Raw genomic sequence first — 26450 nt, forward strand, 5'->3', positions numbered from 1 at the left:
ATTGATAAGGTATTGTAGATGGGACACTTTATAATTAGCACCAAAGATAGATATAACTCCGTAATAGATGGATACAGTCTAAGATCTCTATCTCACTCAATCTAAGAGTCTAAAATCAAGAAAATTTGATTCTCGTTCAGAGGGCGCTACTAGTTTTGGCCTACAGTCGTATAGATGGCGTTGACGGTTTCGTTTATTATTTAACAATTTTAAAGCTTATCAGTGAAAGAACATGGGTCAAAATCATAAAAATAATTAATGCAAATAAAAAAAATCATTTATCTATATTTAAATACATTCTATCGTATTTTTATAAATCTTCATTTTTAGTTTTAAAGTGTGTCGACAGATGGCAGTGAATTTACTGGGGTTACAAAATTTACTATGACAGTACCGCTCTAGTATAAGTTACTCTATGTTAGCACCTACTAATTTCAACTAAAGTTTGTTTTATTTTGAAGTCTGTATGTATATTCTTTCTAATCTATTTATAACACATTTATAATATATATGTGGTCCCAAGCACTATTATTGGAACTAATACACCCATAGTACAGCTTTGCTTAGTTTGGGGCTAAATTGATCTGTGTAACATGTCCCCTAATATTTATTTATTTTATTTTATTATTTCATCATTCGCTTGCTCTCATCCCATTCACTTGGAGTCGACTCCGCGTGTTTTTCTTCCGTACTTCTCTGTCGTCCGTCATCACAACATTTTCTATTTGGATCTAATAATTTGGGAAAAATAATAAACAAAACATATTGATTACCTAATTTATAAAAAAACTTTATTTACATGATTAAATTCTATGTTGTTACATTTAAAGATGAAAAATACAATCTTATTTATACACACACATGTAGAAATACATACATACATTTAACGTGCAGTTAACATTTAAAAAACGTATACCTAGTAGGTTATAATCACAATGTTTTTTTTATTCATCATATTAACTTATGTCTCGTCAATAGAGGTAATATTAAAAGGTAGTATTTCGGTGGAACTATTAAAGTAATTGTTAGAAACGTTCTAATCTTCGATTTAAGAAAATCTACGGCTATTACGTATCTGAGGGCCTACCGCTAAATTTCGCTATTTGTCTCTCTATCGCTCATCCATATTCGTGCGATAAAGAGGCAGATAACGAAATTTCGTTTTTCGCAGTAGGTCTTCTGTTTTCAAATTATATGAAATATTCACCCTGTGATCTATTGCACTTTTTTCTGTACCTATATTAAAATTAATTATAATTAGGTATCCTGCTAAAGTTAAAGACCTAGAGATAGAAAGACAAGTGTATATTATTTGCTCCGGTATCAAGAACAAGAGGCTTATTGAAATTGTAATAGCAGTGTGTATTTAAGTTTCGATTTGCATTTTTATCAACGTTTTTCATATTGTCAAATAACGTGACCACGCATTGCGTCGCTCAGCCGAGTCAACTGCTTAGGACACGTATTCACTATAAACAATTTTGTTTATAAACAATTTTGTGTTGGTAGACAAGTTTTCTCAGAAAATGTATGGTACACATTACGAAACACACAATAGTCAATAACATCCTTGTAAGCGTTCTTCTCGTCGTACTCGCCTGCATCGGTTGCTGCGTCCTGTCACGGTCGCCATGTGGTAAGTATGGGACTCGGAGGAGAAGTGAAACACACGTGCTTGCTCGTGAGCGTCTATAATGTAACTAACAACGTACATCGACAACTTATATCTATATCTTATATTACTACGCACACCTCACATTGTTTATAAACCTCGTTTCTAAACAAAAATGTTTATTGTGAAATGTTTATAGTAGCCTTTAATTCTAGGTATATTAATAGTGTTTTATACAATCGTGATATAATAGAGAGCTTTTCAGTCGAGTACCGTGTTAACGCAACGAAGCTTGCTGAGTTGCCTAAGTAAGGTACGAGATTGAAAAGCTTGATTATATCACTATTGTATACAATACTTTTTCTACGAGTCATCTAAAATAATACTTTTTTTACTATAAAACCTAAATAATTAATGAAAATTGGTAAGTATACAGAAGTAGTCGCGCGTTTATGTCTTTTATATGGGAGCGTGGCGCCATGTTATTAGTCAAATTCTTTTATAATTGACTATAGCGTATTGAAATGCATGAAAAGTACGCATTTATAGTTTGGTATACGAAATCTTAATTCAATTCATAATTAAGTCGACGAGTAGAAAAACGTTTTTATTTGTGTAATATGGGTAACTAATACACCTAACCATTCGTAAACCTTACTACATCGACATAAGGTCTACTAACAGTTAGTGTTGTTTATCGTTCAATCATGCGCAGGCGCAGCGGGCCCTCCGGCGCGTACATGAAGGTGACTGCGTAGTCGAGAGGCTCGTGGTGGTATTCTAGCCGGTATCGGCGAATCAACTGTAGGTAAGAAAAATATTTGTTAATACTTAGGTACAGTCACGGACTTTAATTGTTGAGCTATTTAGGGTTTACTTTACATTGGATATTTGATACCGTTAGTATTGACAACCAATTTAGCTTGAACCCTAAATTGCTCAACAATTAAAGTCCATGACTGTACTTAGAAATCTTAGAATACATATATAAAAGACAAAAAATTAGAGGAAAATTTGAGAGTTCTACAACTGTCTCCTACATGAGCGTTTCTTAAAAATGCCACAGTAATGCGTACTGCTTTGGCTTTATTTGTGTCGTTTTCAAGCAAAAGGTACCACATTGTCGCTTGCCATACGGACGCTCTGACACGTTTTTCGTATAAAGATACAAGCCATTTTCGTCCTTATGGTAAGCGACAATGTGGTACCTTTTGCTTGAAAACGACACAAATAAAACCGTCACATTTTTTCGGCGTTACGATTACTTATTTCTTAACCATATATGTCACCACAAGGCTTTAGAACGTCATAAATATCTTAGCACATTTGCATAAATGATACAAGATTACCTTAGCCAGCAGAACTTGTATCTCCAAATCAGCGAACCGCCGTCCCAAGCAGATCCTGGCTCCAAATCCATAAGGAAGGGACGCGAAGGAATGCAGCCGCCCGTCGCCCTCCAGCCAGCGCTCCGGTTTGAACTCCAGCGGGTTGGACACGAACTGCTCCATGTTGCCGGTCACTATGGTGGGGAATACCACTTGAACCTGGAAGGAAAATGTGATTTAGTGGCTAATCGTCAAAATTCTAGGTATTTTGGAGCCAAACAAGGCTATTTAAGAGTCTGGCTCTACTGTAGTAGGGAGTTGACTTCCGTTGGCCATAACCAAGGAACGTTGAGAATTTCTCTAGTTAACCTCCGTTATTATAGCTTATATTGATTATAATCAGGGGTTCCCAAACTGTGCGCCGTAGACAATAAAGAGGGGCGCCGTGAGGCAATCCTCGTCACCATGATACGTATTTAACCCGAATAGCCTCGCTAGGTTAGAACGCTAAAATTACATTTTAAACTTACTATATAGTGCGCCGCGAACCGAAAAAGATTGGGAACCCCCTGGATTATATGATATGTAGTATTAGTAGTAAGTAATCACTTTATTGTACACAACACAGGTTTACAAAAATAAATTACAGTAATGGAAGTACACAGGCGAACTTATCCCTATAAGGGATAGATATACATGGAATTTAAGATGTAAATCCTTAGCGTTTTAGCTAAGGGTACCATTTCGGAGATGCTAAGAGTTTATAAAACAACTAAAATAATGACATTCGCTTACCCCCTTAGGAATATGGTATCCGCAAATGACATCGTCTTCTTGCAACGTACGTCCATTGCCAATGACAGTTGAATACATCCTGCAAAAATAAAAATATAATGTTATTGTTTAAAATGTATGATTTCTGAAATAGATCAAAATACAAATATCGTATGAAAAGCTAGAGTCCGTCTTATTAAGCCATCCCTGCTCCGGCGACGAAATGATTTGACGTTTATTTGCTTCAACGCTTTCCAAATCTGTGCAGAGTTAGCAGACTCTAGCTTGTTTGATAAAAACGCCTGCATAAATATTACGGCCATAACAACTGTGAAATTACTGTAGTTGTTACATTGTTATTATGTATACAATAATATCAGAATTTACCTAAATACTTCTCTAACGAAAGCTTTAGTGTAATGCAGCTTATCCAGATCGGCAAAGTTGATGGGTTTACTGGGATCAGGGAAGACTCGTGCGATCTCCTCCGCCATCTTTTCTTGTTGCGGCAGACGTGTGGCCGCTTGGTATAAGATTGAGCAGACAGCCATTGATATCTGCAATCGAGCAAAACGTATTTCTTTAGCGAACAATCTAGCTTGTTTTCATGTTAACCTGGTTGTTGTCAAATAAAACTAAAGCTATGAAAGAGAGGGAAATAAGGACCCATTATTTTTCTTTCTTACATCGTTTTACACTTACAAAATTTAAAGGCAAACTTTTACCTAAATAAAAAAGTTGTCGGTTTGCTTCACGCGGCAATTTCAAAGTGCCTTTTTTGAGTAAACATAGCTCTTAAACAATTTGTTTAATGTATGGAAAGATGGAAAACGAATCCTAGCAAAACTCGATTAACGTTGTTGCTTGTGTTGAAATTTCTCTAATTACAGTAAAATGGGGTGAGTAGGAACAAAACTGACGTTCAAACCTAGATAACATTTTATTTTTACATATGCAAACTGAATGGTGTAAATAATAAGTGTTCCGGACGTTTGTATTATAGTTTTTATTTTATTTTGGGTAGTTTCATTTCATAACTTTGACGATAAACAGGAAATCCCACCTCACCCCGTAGTCCCTCGTAATTGGGGTGAGATGGGATTTCATACAAAGATGATTCTGGAAGATTGTTGAATCGTTTTTTTTAAATATGAGTATTACTATAGCTCCATTTTAAATTGGAATACATTATTTTTGTAGCAGTAGCCTTAAAATCCCATCTCACCCCCTTTCATCCCTTTTCTCCCCATTCATAACCCAACTCTCCCCGCAAACCCTACTCACCCCATTTTACGGTACTTGGCTAGGGTAGATAGATAGATAGATAGTAAAAGTAATTACATATATTAGTTGTAAACTGGCATGCACAACTCACCCTAACCACTAACGTGTGCCTTTTTAAAGGGCACCATGGCCCCTATAAATAATCTAATTTTACCAACTAAAGTCGAAGGTTTAGAATTAACGAATATAACTTACCGTGTCGATGCCCACAAGAATGAGGTCAAGTGCCATGATGGTAGCTATCTTGGGATCGCCTTCGCTGGCCAAAACTCGCTCTAGTAGGGACAAGTCGTTTTCCGAGGTCACTTTCTTGGTCTTTAGCCTTTCTAAGGCTTCATTGATATATTTCGAGCATAACCTGTGATAAACAAATAGGTACAACATGGTAAGATTGAATGAAATCAAGTTCTTGGCTAATTATTCATAATTCATAATTTATTGCTTATTATCATGTGGTACAAACAGATGTTACATTAGGGTACGTTCACACATGAACCCTGTTAGGGCACAGCAAGTATTTCTTAAAACTAAAGTATAACTAGGTACATAAATTAAAATTAACGCATTTTCATCAAGGCATAATTATTTAATATTTCGGGTTTTGTGAAGTTAAAACTTTAGATCACCCATTGATTTATCGTTATATTTTACAACTACAAAAGATTTGTTTGTAGTCTATGAAAAAGAAAGTAAATAGTTTGATACACGTATGAATATAATTCAAACTACTGGGCATTGTATATCCCTCGTATAAAAAGACTTGCCTAAAGATAAATCTTACATGATAATAGCAGTACCTATAAGTATGTAGCAGCCAAAAAGATGCAATCTTTTTCCAATTCACGTGGTATAAAAAAATAAATAATCTGATACTTACTCGACAAAAAAGTTCATATTATTCACATATTTCGTCCACAGGGGCGTCGGTATATACCGCCAGTACGGCGCCTTCAGCTCCAAAACAGCGACGTTCCTCAGTGCGAATTTTGCCGCGTCTATAATCCGTTGCGGCTCAGATTCTTTGGTCAGGTCGGATGAGAGGCAGCCGAGTCGCGTGTCAAGTGCTACTCGTCCAATACCTGGAACATAGATGGCGTTACTGTTAAATTATGAAACAGGTAGCTTGTGAAAGAATTTAATGTTAGGTTACTAATTTTAAAGATTCATTAAAGAGATGTATATTAATCAAGAGTTTCATATATTAAAACGTGAGACTCATCATTGTTGTAGAATTTTTATTCTATAGTGTTTGTATTTTTAGCATTTCAGCTCTAATCGTAGGCTGTAATTTTAAGCCTGTGATTGCGTCTGCATTAACAAATGAAATATTCACTTACACACACGTAATCATGGGCATAAATTTACAGTAGTGATAAAAAAATTAAGGCATTTTTAGCATGCGCCACCTACTTTTAACAGTTTTAACTTTTTTTAATCATGGGAAACACTTGTGGGGAATACGGTAAACATTTTTTAGATAGGGCAGGACGTTTTCAAAAGGGAGAAAGGGAGATTTTGCGAGTGGGATAAAAACAGATAAAACTTACACTCCAAAGACCACCTATGAATATCGTTGTCGAACTCATGAGGCAGGTCGCCTTGTTCGTCTCTCGCGTTCTCCATGTATCTGATGAAGTCCTCAGTGACGGTCTCGATGGGGGCCACGTATTTCTTCACGGTTTGGGGCTGAAGGATGGGACGCTGGACCTTTGAGCGGAACTGACGCCATTTTTCTCCATGTCTGAAATGAAAGAGAAATTTTGTTCAAGGTTACGTAGCAAAGTTGTACTTTGGTCGCGGAATGAGGATAAAATTATTTTAGGAATAAATTTAAGTGCAAAGATATTTGTGCTCATATCTGGTGAACTTTTTTACTCCTATCTCCTATTAGCTCTACTATCATTTAAATTTGTTTAGCCCTATGGTTGACTGGTAGAGAATGACTTCAGGCATCAAGTCCGTCATTTGTTATTTGTGCAATTGTGTAAATAAATAAATAAATTCCTCTTTTTAGCATTTTTTTACCTTTAATATTACAGTTAATCATTATTAATATCAATTAATAGGTATGATGTAACTGAAATATTAAGGCTATTCCTTTTCTGCATTGTGTCATGGAAAATCTCAACATTGCATTTATTTTAACATATCTACTTCGATACTATACCTACGGTCACAGACGACTATTCGTATTTAATAATTATTAATTCAAAACCTCATCATCATCATCATATCAGCCCTTTATCGCCCACTGCTGAGCATAGGCATCTCTTCCAGTACGCCACTTGTCCCGGTCCTGAGCTAATCTCATCCAGAAGTGACCCGCAACCTTCCGGATGTCGTCCACCCAACGACAACCTACCAACTTCAAAACCTACTAACTTCAAAAGACATTATGTCCAAATAAATCACGAACCCATCCTGCCTTTATTTTTAAGTGATTTAAACAAGGCAACGGAATGGAGTCTTATTTCGTATTCCACGTGCGATTTTTGCCTTCTCTCGGTGATGGTCATTTGTTTGATTTAGCCATGTTGGAAATTCCATTAGGTATGTTGTTATGTACGTTGAGGTACCTTTTGTTAACACGTTGAACATACTTACAACTTTGTATAGACGATGTGATAATGGATATACATTATTAAATACAGGCACTTCCTTATCCGTTGTACGGCCAAAGGCTTAAGGGGCCTACTGACTCAGTTCGCCGGACGATATCGGCCTGTCAGTTAGAACAACAATTTGACAGTTCCGAACAACTGACAGGCCGATATCGTCCGGCGGACTGATAGTCAGTGGGCCCCTTTAGATTTTAAGTGTACGTATACTGTAGATACTGCGCAAGTGCTATAATAGTTATTTACGATACAAGTGCGGAAAAGAGAAAATTCGAAACGAGTGGCGATAAATTAAAACACGACCGCAGGGAGTGTTTTAAAACGACACGAGTTGCGAATTACCTATTCGCACGTGTATCGTACAACGTTTTACAGTACATATGGCTATTTAAACTTTCGCCATATGCACGAAAAGTGCTGTTTTACGCACTAGTGCTAGAAAGTAGCACCATATGTACTGTAAAATATATTACAAATATACACAGTTTAAGAAACGTGGAACGAACGATGAATGAATGAAATTATGTACAGTCGCCATCAAATATATCGGAGCGGCCGAGGTGCTCAAAAATATCTGACCACGCACTCTATAACGGCTTGACATAGAGGCGTGTTCAGATATTTGTGAGCACCTTGGCCGCTCACATATATCTCATGGCGACTGTACATACTGGTAGTGATGTAAAACGATCTCCCACCGACTTGCCCATTTCGAGACAATATGTATCGATGAAGTTGCAAATCAATATACTTAATCGTACCTAATTGTATCAGAAACTCAAGATTATTTTCACAAGCAAACGCTATAAGTGTCTCGAAAGCATAGTCAATAGCAATGAGGATATAATAAGATAGAGCGGTACTGTCATAGTAAATTTTGTAACCACTGTAAATTCACTGCCATCTATCGACATACTTTAAAACTAAAAATGAAGATTTATAAAAATACGTTAAAATGTATTTAAATATGGATAAATGATTTTTTTATTTGTATTAATTATTTTTATATGATTTTGACCCATGTTCTTTCACTGGTATGCGTTAAAATTATAAATAACAAACGAAACAGTCAACGCCCTCTATACGAGAGTTGGCCAAAACTAGTGGCGCCATCTGATCGAGAATCAAATTTTCGTGATTTTCGAGGCACGTTTTTTCCTTAGACTGTATCCATCTATTACGGAGTTATATCTATCTTTGTCAATAGTAATAATCATAAAGTCCAACATTACTGTTGACTTGTGATGTATGTTCAGCAAACACTCAATCATATTCATATGTTACGTAGAATAAGCACTACTTATAGTACTTATACCTATATCTGTACCTACTATCACAACATGTTCAAAAGGATTATCCCTATATTTAGCAGGTATTTTAAAGGGGCCCACTGACTATCAGTTCGCCGGACGATATCGGCCTGTCAGTTGTTCGGAACTGTCAAATTTTCAAATTGTCAAATTGATAGTCAGTGGGCCCCTTAAGGGTGTTATTAAAAGCAGATGTAAATTTTAAATTAAAAATTTGGACTAGAAAGTCTGTATGACGACATTTTATAAATATATAGACAAAAACCACGTACATACATAATATATGAATACATAGAAAACACCCATGATTCAGGACCAAATATTTGTGCTTATCACACAAATAAATGCCCTTACAGGGATTCGAACCCAGGACCTTCGGCTTCATCAGGGCCACTACTCACTAGGCTAGACCGGTCGTTCTTTTACACATCAGTCACGTATAATTCCCTCATTATTATGACTCGATACATCTCTACTCCAATGGAATACTGAGCCTATACGTGTGTGTGCTTACATACCTACATTATTTGTATTACGAAAAGTACAGATTCAGATTCATCTATATTTGCAGAAGGTTTAGTTAAAGTAAAATTAGAGTCTTAAACTTAACAGACAAACAAATAGACAGACAGGTCTGAAAATTAACATTACATTTAGATTTTAGATCTAGGTAACAACTTCTCGTCTAACTTCGGCTTGCCTATTTTCATGCTTATTCAATATTCTATGATGAACGACAATATTATCAGTAGCCCATTTCTCGAAAGGTAATTATTAGACTAATATCAAAGATCTTATTATATCCTCATTGCTAATATTATTAGCCCACGAACTGTCAAATCGTATGAGTTTCCATGACAACGCACTAATAATATTAGTCTAATGCATGGAGACTATATAAAGGAGCCAAATCTCTATGTATGAAAAGTGTCCATCAAAAAACAGTAATTAGGCGGCGCCACCATACACCGAAATACTACCAAAAACAACCTACGTGATTTGGTCGGGTTATTTGTTGCCTTATATGGTTCATGTTATACTCATGTCCCAGAGCCTAACTAGCGCCACCGGAGAGATTAGGAACGCGGTCACTTTTACAACAATTCTGCCATAAGAGATTGCGATCCTTTCTATACCATCCATAATTATTAGCCCACGAACTGTCAAATCGTATGAATTTCCATGACAACGCACTAATAATATTAGTCTAATGTCTAATATCGTTCGAGAAATGGGCCCCTGGACACAGATTATATAACAGTCGCCCTGGATTAAATACTTAATATTGTTCGATGAAACAAATAGGGCCATGTACTTTAAAACGTACGATACACTTGCGAATAGGTAATTCGAAACTTGTGTCGATTTAAAATACTCCCGGTCGTGTTTTAATTTATCACCACTCGTTGCAAATTTCCTACCTTTCGCACTTGTATTATAATGTATCAGTATTGCCAAAGATAGATATAACTCCGTAATAGATGGATACAGTCTAAGGAAAAAACGTGCCTCGAAAATCAAGAAAATTTGATTCTCGTTCAGAGGGCGCTACTAGCTTTGGCCTACAGTCGTATAGATGGCGTTGACGGTTTCGTTTGTTATTTAACAATTTTAACGCATATCAGTGAAAGAACATGGGTCAAAATCATAAAAATAATTAATGCAAATAAAAAAAATCATTTATCCATATTTAAATACATTTTATCGTATTTTTATAAATCTTCATTTTTAGTTTTAAAATGTGTCGACAGATGGCAGTGAATTTACTGGGGTTACAAAATTTACTATGACAGTACCGCTCTAGTATAAGTTACTCTATGATATTGCCCTGGATTAAATACTTAATATTGTTCGATGAAACAAATAGGGCCATATGTACTGTAAAATAGGTAATTCGAAACTTGTGTCGATTTAAAATACTCCCGGTCGTGTTTTAATTTATCACCACTCGTTGCAAATTTCCTACCTTTCGCACTTGTATTATAATGTATTAGTATTGCATTAAACATTACCCAGTTTAAGAGGGCGCAACGACTGTGAAGATTTGACCATCGTACTTATACTTTCACCTACATAGTTGCAAACACACAATAAGTAATAGTTACAAATATATAACTTTATCATGACATTTGCCTTTGTAAAAACGTGTAACGGCTGGCGTCCACTAGACTCGCCGAGGCGAATCGAATCGAATCGCAATAATTCGCCTTCTATACATTTACTATGAATGGTAAATTCGATTCGACGCGCCGCGGCTCTTCGTCAATAGACGCAGTTTCATAGTAAATGTATAGAAGGCGAATTATTGCGATCAGCCTTACAAATTCAATATAAATACTACAATTTTGGTTAGCCCCCACTTAATCATACCTTAGTAAGTTAGTATGTGATAATATTGTACTTAATTATAATCATCACATTAAGTTTCTCGCCCGTGCAGTATGTACCAATGTCCTTACCATTTAATACGATGGTGCGTTGCGAAATGTCGGGCCAACTAAGATTAACCTGCGGTTTTGCAACGGAGGCCCTGTCTAATCTTGGAGTTGTGTGCGTGTTATATAAAATATAATAACCTCCCTATAATATATTCAGAAACGATAAGCTAACGGCCTATATTAACAAACCTGTATCTGTGGGTGCATCGTAATTTTAACTTTACGTTATCCCGATACCTAAATTACATTCAAATTTAGAACATCTCTGAGAAACAAAGAAATGTGATTTAGCCTCTATTCTATGGATGGTATAGAAAGGATGCCAATCTCTTATGGCAGAATTGTTGCAAAAGTGATCGCTTTCAGCTTTAAATAATAGTTCCTAATCTCTCCGGTAGCGCTAGTTAGGCTCTGGGACATGAGTACCTATATAACGTGAATCATATAAGGCAACAAATAACCCGACCAAATTACGTAGGTTGTTTTTGGTAGTATTTCGGTGTATGGTGGCGCCGCCTAATTACTGTTTTTTGATGGACACTTTTCATACATAGAGATTTGGCTCCTTTATATAGTCTCCATGCTCTATTCTAATATCAGTAAATGAAGTGTCAGTTGCAAACAGTTTTGTCAAATTTGGTATGCTACTTGATGTCGAACGATATGGCAGTCGGCACCCGATTCTAGTTTGTCTCTGAATAAAAAAAAACAACGGATGCGTGACATGAGCGAAAAAGTAAGTCTAAAAATCGAAATTTTGTGTGATGTAATTAATGGTTAAGTTATTTTTACTTGTAGCATCGTGACACAAAAAAACACTAATCGAAATAATAGCATGAAATCTAAGTTCTGTTTCAGTTTACTGTTTAATTTATTTGTATTTTTTTTCTACCGTTTGTTCTTCTTTCTTCACATAATGATGAAAAACCGTGATAAAACGATAAATCAGCGGTCGTCTATCGTACCGCCTCTTATTTAATATTCACAAGGTATTCTTATACAAACATTGTAGATATACGATACGAGACAAAGAAAATCTCTCCAAATAAAGAAGGGTAACCGGTCAAAAATCCGTTATAACATCCGTATGTATTAGGGTTGCCACTAACCAGACACAGGGTTGGGCAAAATACTTGCTTCCACATATTTCAAATACAAATTACATAACACGCAGAAGCCAAAAGAAAAAGAACAAAATTTGAATTTGATGTAAAAAAAGAAAGAATAAAGAAAATGTCAGAGAAAGATTTTGGTGCGGTGGATTTTGCGAAAAGGAAGATTTTATTATTTGGGCCATTTTTCTATGAAAAGGGAAAGGTCCCTTAAAGGGACCTTATTGTTACGCCGTACAGCGTCGCGGGGCATTGTATTTATATCGGAGCATCGTTAATAATGGCGTAAGCGTCATCGACGATAAGGTCCCTTTTTATAGAAAATACCACATTTAAGTACCTTTAAAGAAAAGTGAGACTTGCGGCAGACTTGCTGTTAAGTGAAGTTACACAGCACACAGCGGTTTTTTAACGACATATTTATCAAACATTGCACAAGGAACAAACCTGCACAACGCCACGGGGGTGAGTGTGCCTTTATTTATCTATATTTATCCTTTTGAGTTTACCATCCTTTGCGTGCATGAAACGGGTGTGGATTTTGTGCGTGGTGCTGACTAAAATCGGTGTAATTGAACCAGCGAAATCATCAAGGTAAAAATCCACGCTAACCGGGCAGCTGGAAGGCTTTGAAAACAATACCTATTTGAGGCATTTTCTATAAAAAGGGACCTTATTGTCGATGGCGCTTACGCCGCACAGCGTCGCGCGGTGTATTTATATCGGAGCATCGTTAATAATGGCGTAAGCGCCATCGACAATAAGGTCCCTTTTTATAGAAAATACCACATTTATAAAATAAAACGGCCAAGAGCATGTCGGGCCATGCCGAGTGTAGGGTTCCGTAGTTACCCTTCGTCACAATAGACTAAACTGGAGCTTTTAGTATAGAAGATTGCTAACAAAAGGATGAATTGATGCTTGGTGCCTTTCACCCGAGTTAAACAATATACTTTCCATATCGAATACGAGGTAACCGAAAAGACAAGGCAAATTTTCATAATCAGTACTTAATTAAAGTAATAGACGTATGGCCATGATTGTTTCCTTAGAACTCACTTTTAATCGAAGACTGCATGTCTGGTCATAATAATTCATAGCGAAAAACATTAAATTGCAATATTTATGAAACAAACACATATTTTAGGAAATTGCAGTAATTTTGAAATGATTTGTTAATTAAAGTATGAAAATCAGCACGATTATCTTTTACTTTTTTTAAATTACTTTTTCGTTCTAAAACTGCCAATAGTCAACGGCATTACTCATTCAGCCAATGAAACAGTTTTAGAGAACTTTAATAATATATATATTAAATAAAAAGTTCCTTCAAGGTAGGTAAATATCGTCACGTAAATTACATTCACTCATTTGTTTATTCACTGGGTAATAGGGAATGTTACGCGAAACTCTGCGTAATAGGGGGCGCCAGGGCGCCACTACCACAATCTGATGAGGATCTATCGTGAAACAAGAAAATTTCTTTATCTAACATCTCTGTCACTTGCATATTCGAGTGATAGAGGCAGATAGCGAATTTTCGCATTCGCGTTTCCCGGTAGATCCTCTATAAGCAAACCTCCTTGATGCATCAGTCATATTTTATTATCTCTAAAAACTTGTCAAAAAACTGTTAAAGGCACAGTATGTATAAGTTACTCTATGGTTTAAAAAGGCTAGTCCTGCACTCTGGTGGCAGAACATTGCAGTAATATCCCCTATTAGTAATGTAGCTGTGTTGTGTGTGTAGGTATTCATTCACCTCAACTCTCCTGCCACCAAATGTGACGTTTTCAACTAAAAGGTACCACAATGTCGCTTGTTGATAAGGTTGATTTCTAATTGAAGCTATATGGAAATAGCACCTTACTGACAAGCGACAATAAGTACCCTTTTGGTTGAAAATGGCACAAATAGGTACGCAGTTCTGCGTGCTTGTCACGACGCTGATAGGCACGCGGCATCGGTGACGCTTTCGTTACGCCCTGCTTCACATGTGGGTCACATATCACGCAGTTCTTTAGCACACGATAACAACATTAGAGCATTGGCCTTCTATTTACGCATGGCTTATGTTAGAACACCGTTATTAACCGGTTCATGAACCACTGGTGGGCCTTGAAATGACTTGGACGTATTGTCAGAGCTCTAGTCATAAGTTTTGTTTACTGAAAAGTCACATTTTTATTGCAAAATTTTTTGTCCTTACATTATAAAATAAAACCGGCCAAGTGCGGCAAAAATAGCTTCGTAAGTCACGCACATTGTCGCACATGTCAGAAGAGGGCAAATGACACTTTTGTGACCATCTGGCAACACAGTGAAGCAAAAAATACTGAAGAGTGAAGTGGTCCGAGAAGTGTAAGCAGAACCTTTTGTGGACTTTATGTCGATATAGATTTACTTCCAGACAAAGAAACATACAATATAAAATTGTAAAACGGGACCAAGTCGCGTTTTAATTAAGTTTTAAGATTTACCACCGACGTTTCGAGGAAGGACGGTGTTGCCTCGTGCTCTCGGAGAAGACTGGCTAAAGTTGACAACATCATCTAGCCGCGCGAGTTATTTAAACTACACCGCACTTGGTCTTGTTTGTCAACTAGTGAAAGTTTTACGCACTAGTGATGTTACTCTGTTTTACAATTTAATAATGTGTAAAAATCGTGAAAGTAAATCAGTGTTAAGGAAACATACAGTCATGGGAATATTGTTGATTTTTAGGGTTCCGTACCTCAAAAGGAAAAAACGGAACCCTTATAGGATCACTCGTGCGTCTGTCTGTCTGTCCGTCTGTCACAGCTTATTTTCTCCGAAACTACTGGACCAATTAAGTTTAAATTTGGTACACATGTAAGTTTGTGACCCAAAGATGGACATGTAACGTAAACATATTAATTTTGAACACGGGGGCCACTTTTGGGGGGTAACTGAGAAAATTAAAAAATAAAGTTTGTCAAACTATATCGTGTTACATATCAAATGAAAGAGCTCATTGTGAGAATCTCCAAATAAACGTTTTATCTATCTATCTCAAATATATTTTTTTTATAATTTTAAAATAAATAGTTTAGAAGTTATTCAAGAAAATAGGCAAAAAATGACCATTCCCCCCCCCCCTTTATCTACGAAACTACTGGGTCAAAAATTTTGAAAAAAATACACAAAATAGATCTTTACCTATAGATCACCGGAAAACCTATTAGAAATGTGCAGTCAAGCGTGAGTCGGACTTAATTACTTAGTTTTTGATCCGACCCCTACGGGTTTTTTAAAGACATTTCACATAAAAAATTCATTCTTTAAATTGTGTAATGTACGGAACACTTGGAACGCGAGTCCGACTCGCACTTGGACGGTTTTTCTTTCCTTAATTTGTGTAAATGCTTCAATCTACATCACTCTTAAGCTGAAGGACGCATCGTTCACACCGTTCGCATAATAACAATGCAGTATTGTGCAGATCTTTAGCTATAATCTTTTAGCGACAACGACAATTCAACGGACATTTAAAATTTATCTGATCTGTCTACGCATTCTCATTGAAGATGTTTCGACAGGTGTTACAAAATAGTAGTAGGTACCTGTACCTTCACAATATGTTACAATACAGTTTTATGGGCCGATCACATTTCCGTAATATAAAAATTCCGATAAATTGAGACCGCCTTTTATGAAATCGGTTAAAAAGACATTGACGCCTTATTTGTATGGCGAAAACTGAAAACGAAATATTATTATATTATTCATGTACTTCGCTCTAAAGTTACGATTTTTTTTTTCTTAGTGCACCCACATTGACGATTTTCTTTTAGCCCTGGTAGAGAATGTATATAATGGCATTAAGTCCGCCTGTTGTACACTTTTTATGTGCAATAAAGTTTAAAATAAATAAATAAATAAAACGCAAAATAACTGCGTTTACAATAAGTACTGTAATTTTTTTACCGTGCGAAGGTCGTGTAACGTTCTTTATAAGATATCACAAATATTTTCTGCATTTTAGTTCAGTTTGTCAGGTCAGCGGACATTGTTCATTAGTTTCAAGTTCACAACTGTAAACAATACGTAAGAAACTAATACTGTCGTAGCATTTTAGCGAAGGCACGCAAATTGTGAGAACGCACTTTCAATGACTGGCGTTGACCTTATGGGTTATGGTTATGCAGTAATTTGTATGAACTAACAGCAATAAACAAGTGACCACTCCAATGAGGGGAGTGAAATATCATTCAATTGTTCGGGTGCGCTCAGCTCAATGCTCACCACTCCGAGCAGTCCTATCGCTGCTAAATATTACCTATAGTTTTTAGGTTTCCGTATCAATAAGGTAAAAAACGAAGCGTCGGAAGCTCCGGCCCAGACCCGGTCCGATCTAACGTGAGTAAAGGATGACTCACGTTAGACCGGGCCGTTACCGGGCCGGAGCTTCCGGCGCTTACTTTTCTATGACATGACAGGTGATCACGTGATGCTTTCCATAGAAAACGAAGCTCCGGCCCGGTCACGGCCCGGTCTAACGTGAGTCATCCTTAATCCTGGTGGGACTCTGTCCGTCCGGGGTATGTCTGTCACATCGTTAATTATCTCGATAACTACTTGAGGAATCTAAAGCTATTTTCTACGCTGCTTACAGGTGGGAATTTTTTTTGTACTAATTAAAACTCAAATAAGAAAAGCGGGATATTTATGTACCCGGGTCGTTAATTTTTATTGCATTGTCCACAGAAGTGACCCATTTCTAAGACCTGTTTGACCCGTTCTACGCAGTGGCGTAGCTAGACGTGGGCGAAGTGTGCCGTCGCCCACGGCCTCGCGCCCCACTGGGGACCTCGCGCGAGGCCCCTTCGGGCACAGCGAAAGAAAAGGGCCTCGCAGATGCAATTTCGCTCACGGCTAGATTAGTTCACGCTACGCCACTGATTCTACGGATATTCCATTTATACTGACCGGATTGATATTTATATTTATCCTAAAACATTTATGCCCATAAAGTGATGGCTTGGTTTTATTCGTGGAATATATTGAACCCCATACAATCCATGACTTCTCTTTCCGCACAGACTAAATAAATATGAAATTTCTATATTCAATTGTCAATTGCAATCTCATACTAACTTTCAATTGAGGTGGTTCACACTTTCACACATAGTTCGCTGGATTCGAAAAAGCTTTAAATTCCTCGGCCCACTTTAACCTCGGGTTATTTTACCTATTTACATATTAATAACTACGGCCTTCAGACCCAACCAATGTTAACACGAGTATCCTCTAAACCCAATAAGGCGTGCTAATTCCAAAGACACTAGGCGATAAATACAAAACTAACACTAAGTAGGTACCTATGACCATTACTGTGAGCAAAGATAGATATAACTCCGTAATAGATGGATACAGTCTAAGGAAAAAACGTGCCTCGAAAATCAAGAAAATTTGATTCTCGATCAGAGGGCGCCACTAGTTTTGGCCTACACTCGTATAGAGGGCGCTGACGGTTTCGTTTGTTATTTATAATTTTAACGCATATCAGTGAAAGAACATGGGTCAAAATCATAAAAATAATTAATGCAAATAAAAAAAATCATTTATCCATATTTAAATACATTTTATCGTATTTTTATAAATATTTATTTTTAGTTTTAAAGTGTGTCGACAGATGGCAGTGAATTTACTGGGGTTACAAAATTTACTATGACAGTACCGCTCTAGTATAAGTTACTCTATGCTGTGAGATCCATACGTACAGTACCGGCCAATAATATATCACCTTTGAGTGTTTTTGTATGAGCTTGTATAGAGTAAATAATATAGGTTATTTTGTAGATTGCATGTTTTACTAGTAATTTTATACAAATATAATTATGACGAATATTGCAATGAAGTACTGTGAATTACAATAGAATACTCAGCATATGACTAAAAAAACCTCTAGTAAACCTCGAGTTAAATGAAGTTAACAATACATTTAAAAAAAAACTTTTTTTTTACGTGAGACCAATTTTTCTAATCGCCCGAACAAAGGAATACTACTATACTACCTAAAGCAGTGAGGTGGAAGTCACTCACGAATATAAAAAAAAAGTTATACCGTAAAAACATGGAAGTGATTTATTATTGGTAGGTACTAAGTATGCATCTCACTGTCATGGAATTTAGCACATTTAGCATCGACTAGCTAAGTGTTACTAGTATTGTATACAGTGATACAGCATTTTAGCTAAACCAAGGTTGAAAAGTTATCTAAGACTAGGCCTAAGATTAGCGTGCGAATGCGAAGGCCGAAGTGCTAAACGGAATTTAAATTAATTTATAGTATGAATCTCTGAATTAAATAATATGTATTGAGGTTTGAGGTTATCAGCCGTATTACACAATAATTACCTAGTCGGTCACAAAGTGCTGTCACAAAGATTTTGACTGATAAAAAAGTTATAGGTTATTTATTATTATTTTAAACTTTTTTGCACAAGAACAAGTACAAAAGGCGGACTTAATGCCTTGAGGCATTCTCTACCAGTCAACCACTGGGCCAAACATAAATTAGTTAAGGTGGGTGCAGTGCGATGCGAAAAAAAAAAAGTTCTAAATATAAATTCTAATACTAACGCCAATATACAAACTAGTAATATTTATATACTATAATACCTTTATAAACTACATAAATAAACATAATATAATATACATAATTATATATAGGTTGAAAGCTTATTTAATGCTGAATTACTGACAATATAATTTAACGTAATTTGCTGTTTCAGTTTTGCATAATTCTATATAATATTCTTAAAAAAGTATATAATATCCCTATTTAATTATTTTTCTTTTTTAAATTGAATATAACAAAAGCTGGGTCTTTTATCTTTCTTTACATATATAATTTATGTGTATTGGGCTGCCAAAATTGCAACTGTACATGTTTTACCAAACCTACTCGTTTGATGGTAAATAGTCAAAAATAAGCGTATTAGGTACTAAAAAGTACCCTAAGTTTGAAGGGTATTAAGGATGACTCACGTTAGACCGGGCCGTGTCCGGACCGGAGCTTCTGGCGCTTACTTTTCTATGACATGACAGGTGATCACGTGATGCCCTTTCTATGAAGCGCCGGAAGCTCCGGCCCGGACACGTCCTGGTCTACCGTGAGTCGTCCTTTAACTGATGTAGACTTATCGGAGAACTAAATGCTGGTGATAAAATAACGTTCTAATAAAGTAACTTAGGTTCATACAAGTAAACAATTGTACCTATTTTATTAATGTGACACTGATTTTTGAAGTATATTTCCCTTTTTGAAGTATATTTTTTTTACAATCCAGCCGCGTATTCGCTTATGTCGTTAGACAACCCCAAAGACCCCAAAGTAAACAAGTAGTAAACAAAATCGCGATCCAAATTTTAAAATAATTATACTTATTACATTTTTCGAGCTTTCAAATCATGGCAAACTTTTTTTATTAAAAGCTTTGTATTACATTTTATCAGTCAAAACCTTTGTGACAGAAGAACTTATGACCCGACTATATGGATGGTATAGAAAGGATGCCAATCTCTTAAGGCAGAATTGTTGCAAAAGTGATCGCTTTTAGCTTTAAATAATAGTTCCCAATCTCTCCGGTGGCGCTAGTTAGGCTCTGGGACATAAGGCAACAAATAACCCGACCAAATTACGTAGGTTGTTTTTGGTAGTATTTCGGTGTATGGTGGCGCCGCCTAATTACTGTTTTTTGATGGACACTTTTCATACATAGAGATTTGGCTCCTTTATATAGTCTCCATACCCGACTAGGTACATATACCGGGTGTTTCCTGTGACAGGAGCAATAAATTAAACTGTAGGCTGTACTCCTCAAACTGACCAACATTAGTTCAGCAACTTTAAAAAAAAACCTGTGTTTTGATTTTTATTACACTTTAAAGTTTTTCTAAGACGCAATGTATTGCAAATTTTGTCATGTTTAAAGGGGTGAAAAAAAAAAATTTTTTTTTTTTAATTTTAAAAAGTTGCTGAACAAATGTTGGTCAGTTTGAGTACAGCCTACAGCTTAATTTATTGCTCCTGTTACAGGCAACACCCGGTATAATCACAATATCGTAATATAATAAGTTTTTTGATCGTTATCGCAATCATTAAAATTACTATGATTGGAATTTTTTCTTCTACGCTGTTAGGCTGCTACATTTTTTTAACTATTAAAACTCCGTTAGTTAGACCAAGATAATTCCGCAACGATTTTGACAGCACACGCAGGGTAAGTGTTATTTTATGAAACTTCTATGAAATTATGCGATTTCAAGTTCCGGGTTATTGTTTGATGGCATTTAGCGATCGCAGGGAGAACCTACGAGATAATAAATTACGTCGCTAGCCGGTGGCAATTGGATAGGCAGGGTTCCAGCTGTTGAGAAAATCCCTCCTGGCGCCTAACAACACTTAGTTTAAGATTATTAGATTTAAGTTCTTCGTTCACCCTTTGCATTCTAGTATATTAGTGGTTATCTTATTAAATTCATTAAAACGCATCAGTTGGTTGTCTTTCATACCTCAACAACCCGTAACAACTGCACCGTTGCACTGTTTTGCTATCAAAATCGTACTTATCTTGGTCTATGGGATTCGTTATAAAGCTATACACAGCTACAATTTCACCCGTCGGTCGGATCGACTTTCTCATGCTAACCATGTACTTTCCCGACGATCAAGTGACTCTAAAATGCATACTTGTTTGTTTACAACATTGTAACTAAGAGTACATTTTGTTTACGATATTATTAAACATAAATAAAGCCACTGGAGGGCTTCGTCACTTTTTCTTTAATATATGACATTTATTACAGTTTTTAATTTATATATAGTAGTGTGACTACTTAAAAAAAAACATCAAAATATTAAATAAAATAATTTGATTTGTTCCCAAACTTGTTCATAAACAAAGTTATCAAACCAAAAAACGCAACTACTTAAATTAAGGCTTTCCATAAATATATAAAACTAAAATACGCTTATTTTTCGAATTAAAGTAGTTGAAATTTTAAGGTACGGACTTAAGCTGTTTACAATATTTTTTGCTTAAAGGCCTTAAACTCTGTTTCCAAGGTCTCAATCTGTAGTTAAAGTTCATTAAAATGACTATACGTTGCGTGCCGAATGAAACTGTGTGTCAAGGAAAGGCATAAAGAATGAAGGACTTTGGAACAGGCTATCTGGAACCAAAGGAATTCAAAACGCTACCCATAAGGTCCATCATCCGGCATATGGAGATGGTGGGCTCTTGAGTAGCGGACGGATCTTTCCTAGGGGGTAACTGCACAAAAGATCCCTATGGGTCGAAGTGTATCCGCAAGGGCCCCCGAAATAATAAGATAAGATAAGGGAAGGCATAATGATATTTATACAAGATAAATTTGTTTAACAGCTTATGTTAAGCACTGAGGCCCTTTACCGCGAAAAACGAAAACCGAAATTTCTTTGGCTCTAGATATTGAATATGCAAGAGCGATAGATAATAACAAAATTTCGACTTTCGTTTTTCGCCGTAGGCGCTCTGGGTACTTCGAAGGTGTTAGTGTCAAGCCATAAAAAACGGTAACTAGAATAACGGGTGCATAAGACATGGCGGGCCGCGCGTAGTTGCGACGGGATATAGCATAGTGCTTAATATATATACAACTAGCGACCCACCCCGGCTTCGCACTGTTCAACTAATTTACACAAAACCTTTACAAATTAGACATATAAACATGGAATCACTCTATCTATATAAAAAAACCGTATCAAAATCCGTTGCGTAGTTTTAAAGATCTAAGCATCGTACGGACGGACGGACGTACATAGCAGTATAATTTTAGTATAAAATAGACATTGCCGAGGGATCTAACTTGCAAAATTGTAAACAGAAGTATGTTTTCAGAGCAATTGCAATAGAAGGTAAAAAATCTGTGCGATGACCATTATCTTTCCTCGCAAGTTTCCCGAAATAATGAAAATATCTGTTGTCCCCTTTTAATTTCGTGGCTTTGCACCCCGTCTTAAAATAAAAAGGTTTCACTGCCATCTATCGACACACATTAAAACTAAAAAAACCGGCCAAGTGCGAGTCGGACTCGCGCACAGAGGGTTCCGTACTTTTAGTATCTGTTGTTATAGCGGCTCCAAAAATACATCATCTGTGAAAATTTCAACTGTCTAGCTATCACGGTTCATGAGATACAGCCTGGTGACAGACGGACAGCGGAGTCTTAGTAATAGGGTCCCGTTTTTACCCTTTGGGTACGGAACCCTAAAAATGAAGATTTATAAAAATACGATAAAATGTATTTAAATGTGGATAAATGATTTTTTTTATTTGCATTAATTATTTTTATTATTTTGACCCATGTTCTTTCACTGATATGCGTTAAAATTGTTAAATAACAAACGAAACCGTCAACGCCCTCTATACGAGAGTAGGCCAAAGGTAGTAGCGACATCTAATCGAGAATCAAATTTTCGTCATTTTCGATGCACGTTTTTTCCTTAGACTGTATCCATCTATTACGGAGTTATATCTATCTTTGGACTTATTTAGACGTATTGTGTTATAAAAAGTAGCATTTATACGTCATTATGACGTCAGCGACGTCATTATGACGTAATAATGCCGTCATTATGACGTCGCTGACGTCATTTTGCTACCTGGGAAGCTAGGTTATGCTTATGAATTATGCATCCGAATTCGAAGCTAGATCAAGACCACCAGCTATAATTACTTAATTAGCTGACCTTACCTAAAGTTATTTAATATACGTTTTCTCCGGCATAAACTGCCGTATCTTAAGTTTGATTTTTCACAGCTTTAAGGGACTGTAGGTAGACCTGAGTATATCGACTACCTTAGGCTCAATGGACGTAACGGACAAAATGCGATATTTCAGGAGAGCCAAAAAATTGATTTATTAAAAAAAAATATCAATACTTTTTGTTTCTTTGAATAAACTGATGCTTGTTTGTGGCTTATTCTTAGCTTTCTGAGCTCTTTTAAACTAGACTTATATTGACCGGGATATAGACCGTGATTACCTTTTGTATTATTTGTGAGCTCCCGATATTTCGACGCAGTTACATGCATCACAATATCATTGCAGTTGTCATCGGGAGCTCACAAATAATACAAAAGGTAATCACGGTCTATATCCCGGTCAATATAAGTCTAGTGAAACTAACCGTGAATCATTCAAAACTCTCTTTTAAACTGTTTTGTTGAACTTAGGATACAATGCTTATTTACGTAAATAGCATGTCCGTTACGCCAAAACACACGAGTGTTTTTAAAGAAGGGAGTCCCTTGCGCCCCTTTTACAATATTAACCTTATTAGCAAAAGGGCGTAATGTACAAAAAATAATACCTTTTTAGTACCATTTGGCGTAAGTCCAACCATTTCCTTACAATATTGATAGTCCCATTGAAGATACACTTTTCTGGGTACTGTAATGTACAAACTTTTTTTTTTACAAAAACATAGATTTATTAATTGTTTAGTTATTTTTTCCTAATTTTGTTATTTTGATTAGAAGTAGATTATAGATTATGCTCTGGTCGAAATAAATAAATACAGATAACCTTCGTCATCGTTTTAGAAGGGCCGGTGAAAGTATCAAATTAAGAAGCAGAGAAACTTAAACTACTCACATTAGTAGGCATTTAATGTGATGACATCATGCTAGTTAGGCAGGTATGTAGGCGAAAATACTGGTTATGATATGTGGTCTGTCTGTCTGTGTCTGTCTGTTACCTCTTCACGCTTTTATCACAGAAATCATCATTTAAGGGGGTGAAAAGGGGGGTGGAATCCGTGGAAGTTTGTATGGGGAATCAATAAAAACCAGATTGGATAAAAAATTTGCTACGCAAATGAAGTCGCACACGAAGTCGGCAAAAGCTAGTACTAAATAAAGTGCTTAGGTACCCACAGGTACCTACTACGTAGGTACATATTTATAGTTAAACGTGAAGTAGATTATAGATTATGCACTGGTCGAAATAAATAAATACAAATTAACCTGCGTCATCGTTTTAGAAGGGCAGAAAGTGAAAGTATCGAATTAAGAAACAGAGAAACTTAAACTACATTAGTAATGGCATTTAATGTGATGTCATGGTACGCGAAAATAATGGTTAAGTATGTGCCTTTTAAATAATGACAAATAATGTGCGCTGGAGTAAATTGAAAGGGGTTTTCATGAGGGGTAGGATGTAAAGTCGCCCGTAGCGCTTCGGCATGCGGATGATCTTTTTGTCTTACCCCTTACCCCTCATGAAAAACCCATCCAATCTTGCCCCAACGCAACTTAATCGAAGAAAATAAAAGTATGTTGGTACCTTTACCTAGGTACAAATAAAGGTTTGGTGCCACCTGACCTTAAGATTATTTACAATGTCGTAGAATTACTTACTTTATTAGGTACTAGCTTATGCCCGCGACTTCGTCTGCATAGCTTTGGGTAGCTTATTTTTTATCCAATCTGCTTTTTGTCGATTCCCCCTAAAAAAATCCACATCCCTTTTCACCCCCTTAAAGGGTGATTTCTGGGATAAAAACTACCCTATGTCCTTCCCCGGGACTAAATCGGCTCAGCGGTTTAAGCGTGAAGAGGGTAACAGACATACAGATAGACAGACAGACAAGACACCTTTCGCATTTATAATAATTAGTATGGATTGTCTTAAGTAAATGGAATTTAATATGTATACCTATGTATAGTTAACCATTTTAACCAGATTTCAAAAATAAACGTTCTCAATTCGTCGAAACCTTGTTTTATGGGGCAGACTTTTGTTTTTTGTTTTGTTTTTTTGTTTTTGGGTCATTTGTAATCAAAATTTAAATTAAGATTATTGAGGAGTGAATAATAATAATAATTATAGCCAAAACTACGTTACACTAAGCACTCTTAAAAATAATGTAAGACATGTGTGAGATAAAGATAACATAAGATTACTTTCCATTCTTTTGTTGCTGACTGGCAATATTTTAAAGAAAATCGATGAAATAAAATTAAAAAATAAGTACTTACACCCCAACAACTCCTGGCAGCTCTCCAAAGAAATCTTTTCTGACCTCCGACTTGTACTTCACCAGGCACGGCATAGCTGGTCTGAATGGTGTCGGACCCTCTCGCCTATACATCCTCTCTATCTCATCAGCATCGTACACAAACAACAAATCCGGACGTCCGATCAATCCACCCAATCTGACAATTCGACCATATTTATCCAGGAACAACTTAGTCACTTTCGCGAACTCGGATATATCGTACTGCCCGATCACGGGCACCATACGCCACGTATTCCCCAAAATCGGAATCGGTTTAGGCCCCGGCACCTCAGAGTAAGGTTTGGCGTTAGCGAAAATTTCCTCGCTAACCTCAGCGGTTGGGGCTATTTGGGAACGCTGTCGTTTCGAAAACGGGCAGCCCGTGGTCGCGTATCGAACATTTTTTGTGGCGAAAGTTTGGTACGTCTTAAGCAAGGAACGACCCATGGCGGTTAAGGCCGCGCTGTAGACTGAGCGCTGCGCGGTCCACAGTAGGTTAGGTACCGTTGTGCCGGTCATGGTCGACTATCTCATAAACTGGATAGCAGTGTACGTTTTTTTGCCGTTCTCTTTTTTTTTTCAATGTGGGATTTTAAATGTAGCTGCCTAGCTGCATACCGAGATCCGGCCTTCAAAACGCAGGTGTTAATTTTTTTTGCTTTTTTTTTTTTCAAGTAAAAGTTGTACCCTATGTGGGAATAAAATTGTTATAGAAATGCCTATATTACAATGAAATATTTTACCTAAAATTATTAAATTTAATAAGTTAGAGTAAATAAATTTAATAAATCATATTTTAGGTTAAAAACTACATCGTTTTATAAGATTATTAGTATAAAAAGTAATATTAATATTTTGTAGACCCTACTGATTCTGACCATTAATCTACTAACTGCAGAAAT

At 36.4% G+C, this 26450-nt stretch overlaps 1 protein-coding gene across 1 annotated transcript; it reads right to left on the bottom strand.

The window, feature by feature from the left end:
- Window positions 1-1832: 1832 nt before the first annotated feature.
- LOC134747261 (probable cytochrome P450 301a1, mitochondrial) lies at window positions 1833-26085 on the bottom strand. The gene is made up of 8 exons (XM_063681875.1): window positions 25529-26085; window positions 6546-6739; window positions 5876-6077; window positions 5194-5356; window positions 4102-4271; window positions 3736-3814; window positions 2962-3159; window positions 1833-2414 (listed from the first exon to the last, which is right to left on the bottom strand). Exons 1-8 carry the CDS (start codon window positions 26065-26067, stop codon window positions 2307-2309), a joined length of 1653 nt encoding a protein of 550 aa, XP_063537945.1. The 5' UTR covers window positions 26068-26085; the 3' UTR covers window positions 1833-2306.
- Window positions 26086-26450: the final 365 nt, after the last annotated feature.

Source organism: Cydia strobilella, chromosome 14 (genome assembly GCF_947568885.1).
Source record: "Cydia strobilella chromosome 14, ilCydStro3.1, whole genome shotgun sequence".
Lineage (NCBI taxonomy): Eukaryota > Metazoa > Arthropoda > Insecta > Lepidoptera > Tortricidae > Cydia > Cydia strobilella.

Bases quoted from the DNA above. Each gene is read 5' to 3' on its own strand.
- LOC134747261 (XM_063681875.1), bottom strand. From the start codon at position 26,067: ATGACCGGCACAACGGTACCTAACCTACTGTGGACCGCGCAGCGCTCA. The intron at 6,740-25,528 runs GTAAGTACTTAT...CTTTCATTTCAG, and splicing joins CTGCCAGGAGTTGTTGGGGT to ACATGGAGAAAAATGGCGTC. The intron at 4,272-5,193 runs GTAAGTTATATT...GCTCGATTGCAG, and splicing joins TTCTTGTGGGCATCGACACG to ATATCAATGGCTGTCTGCTC.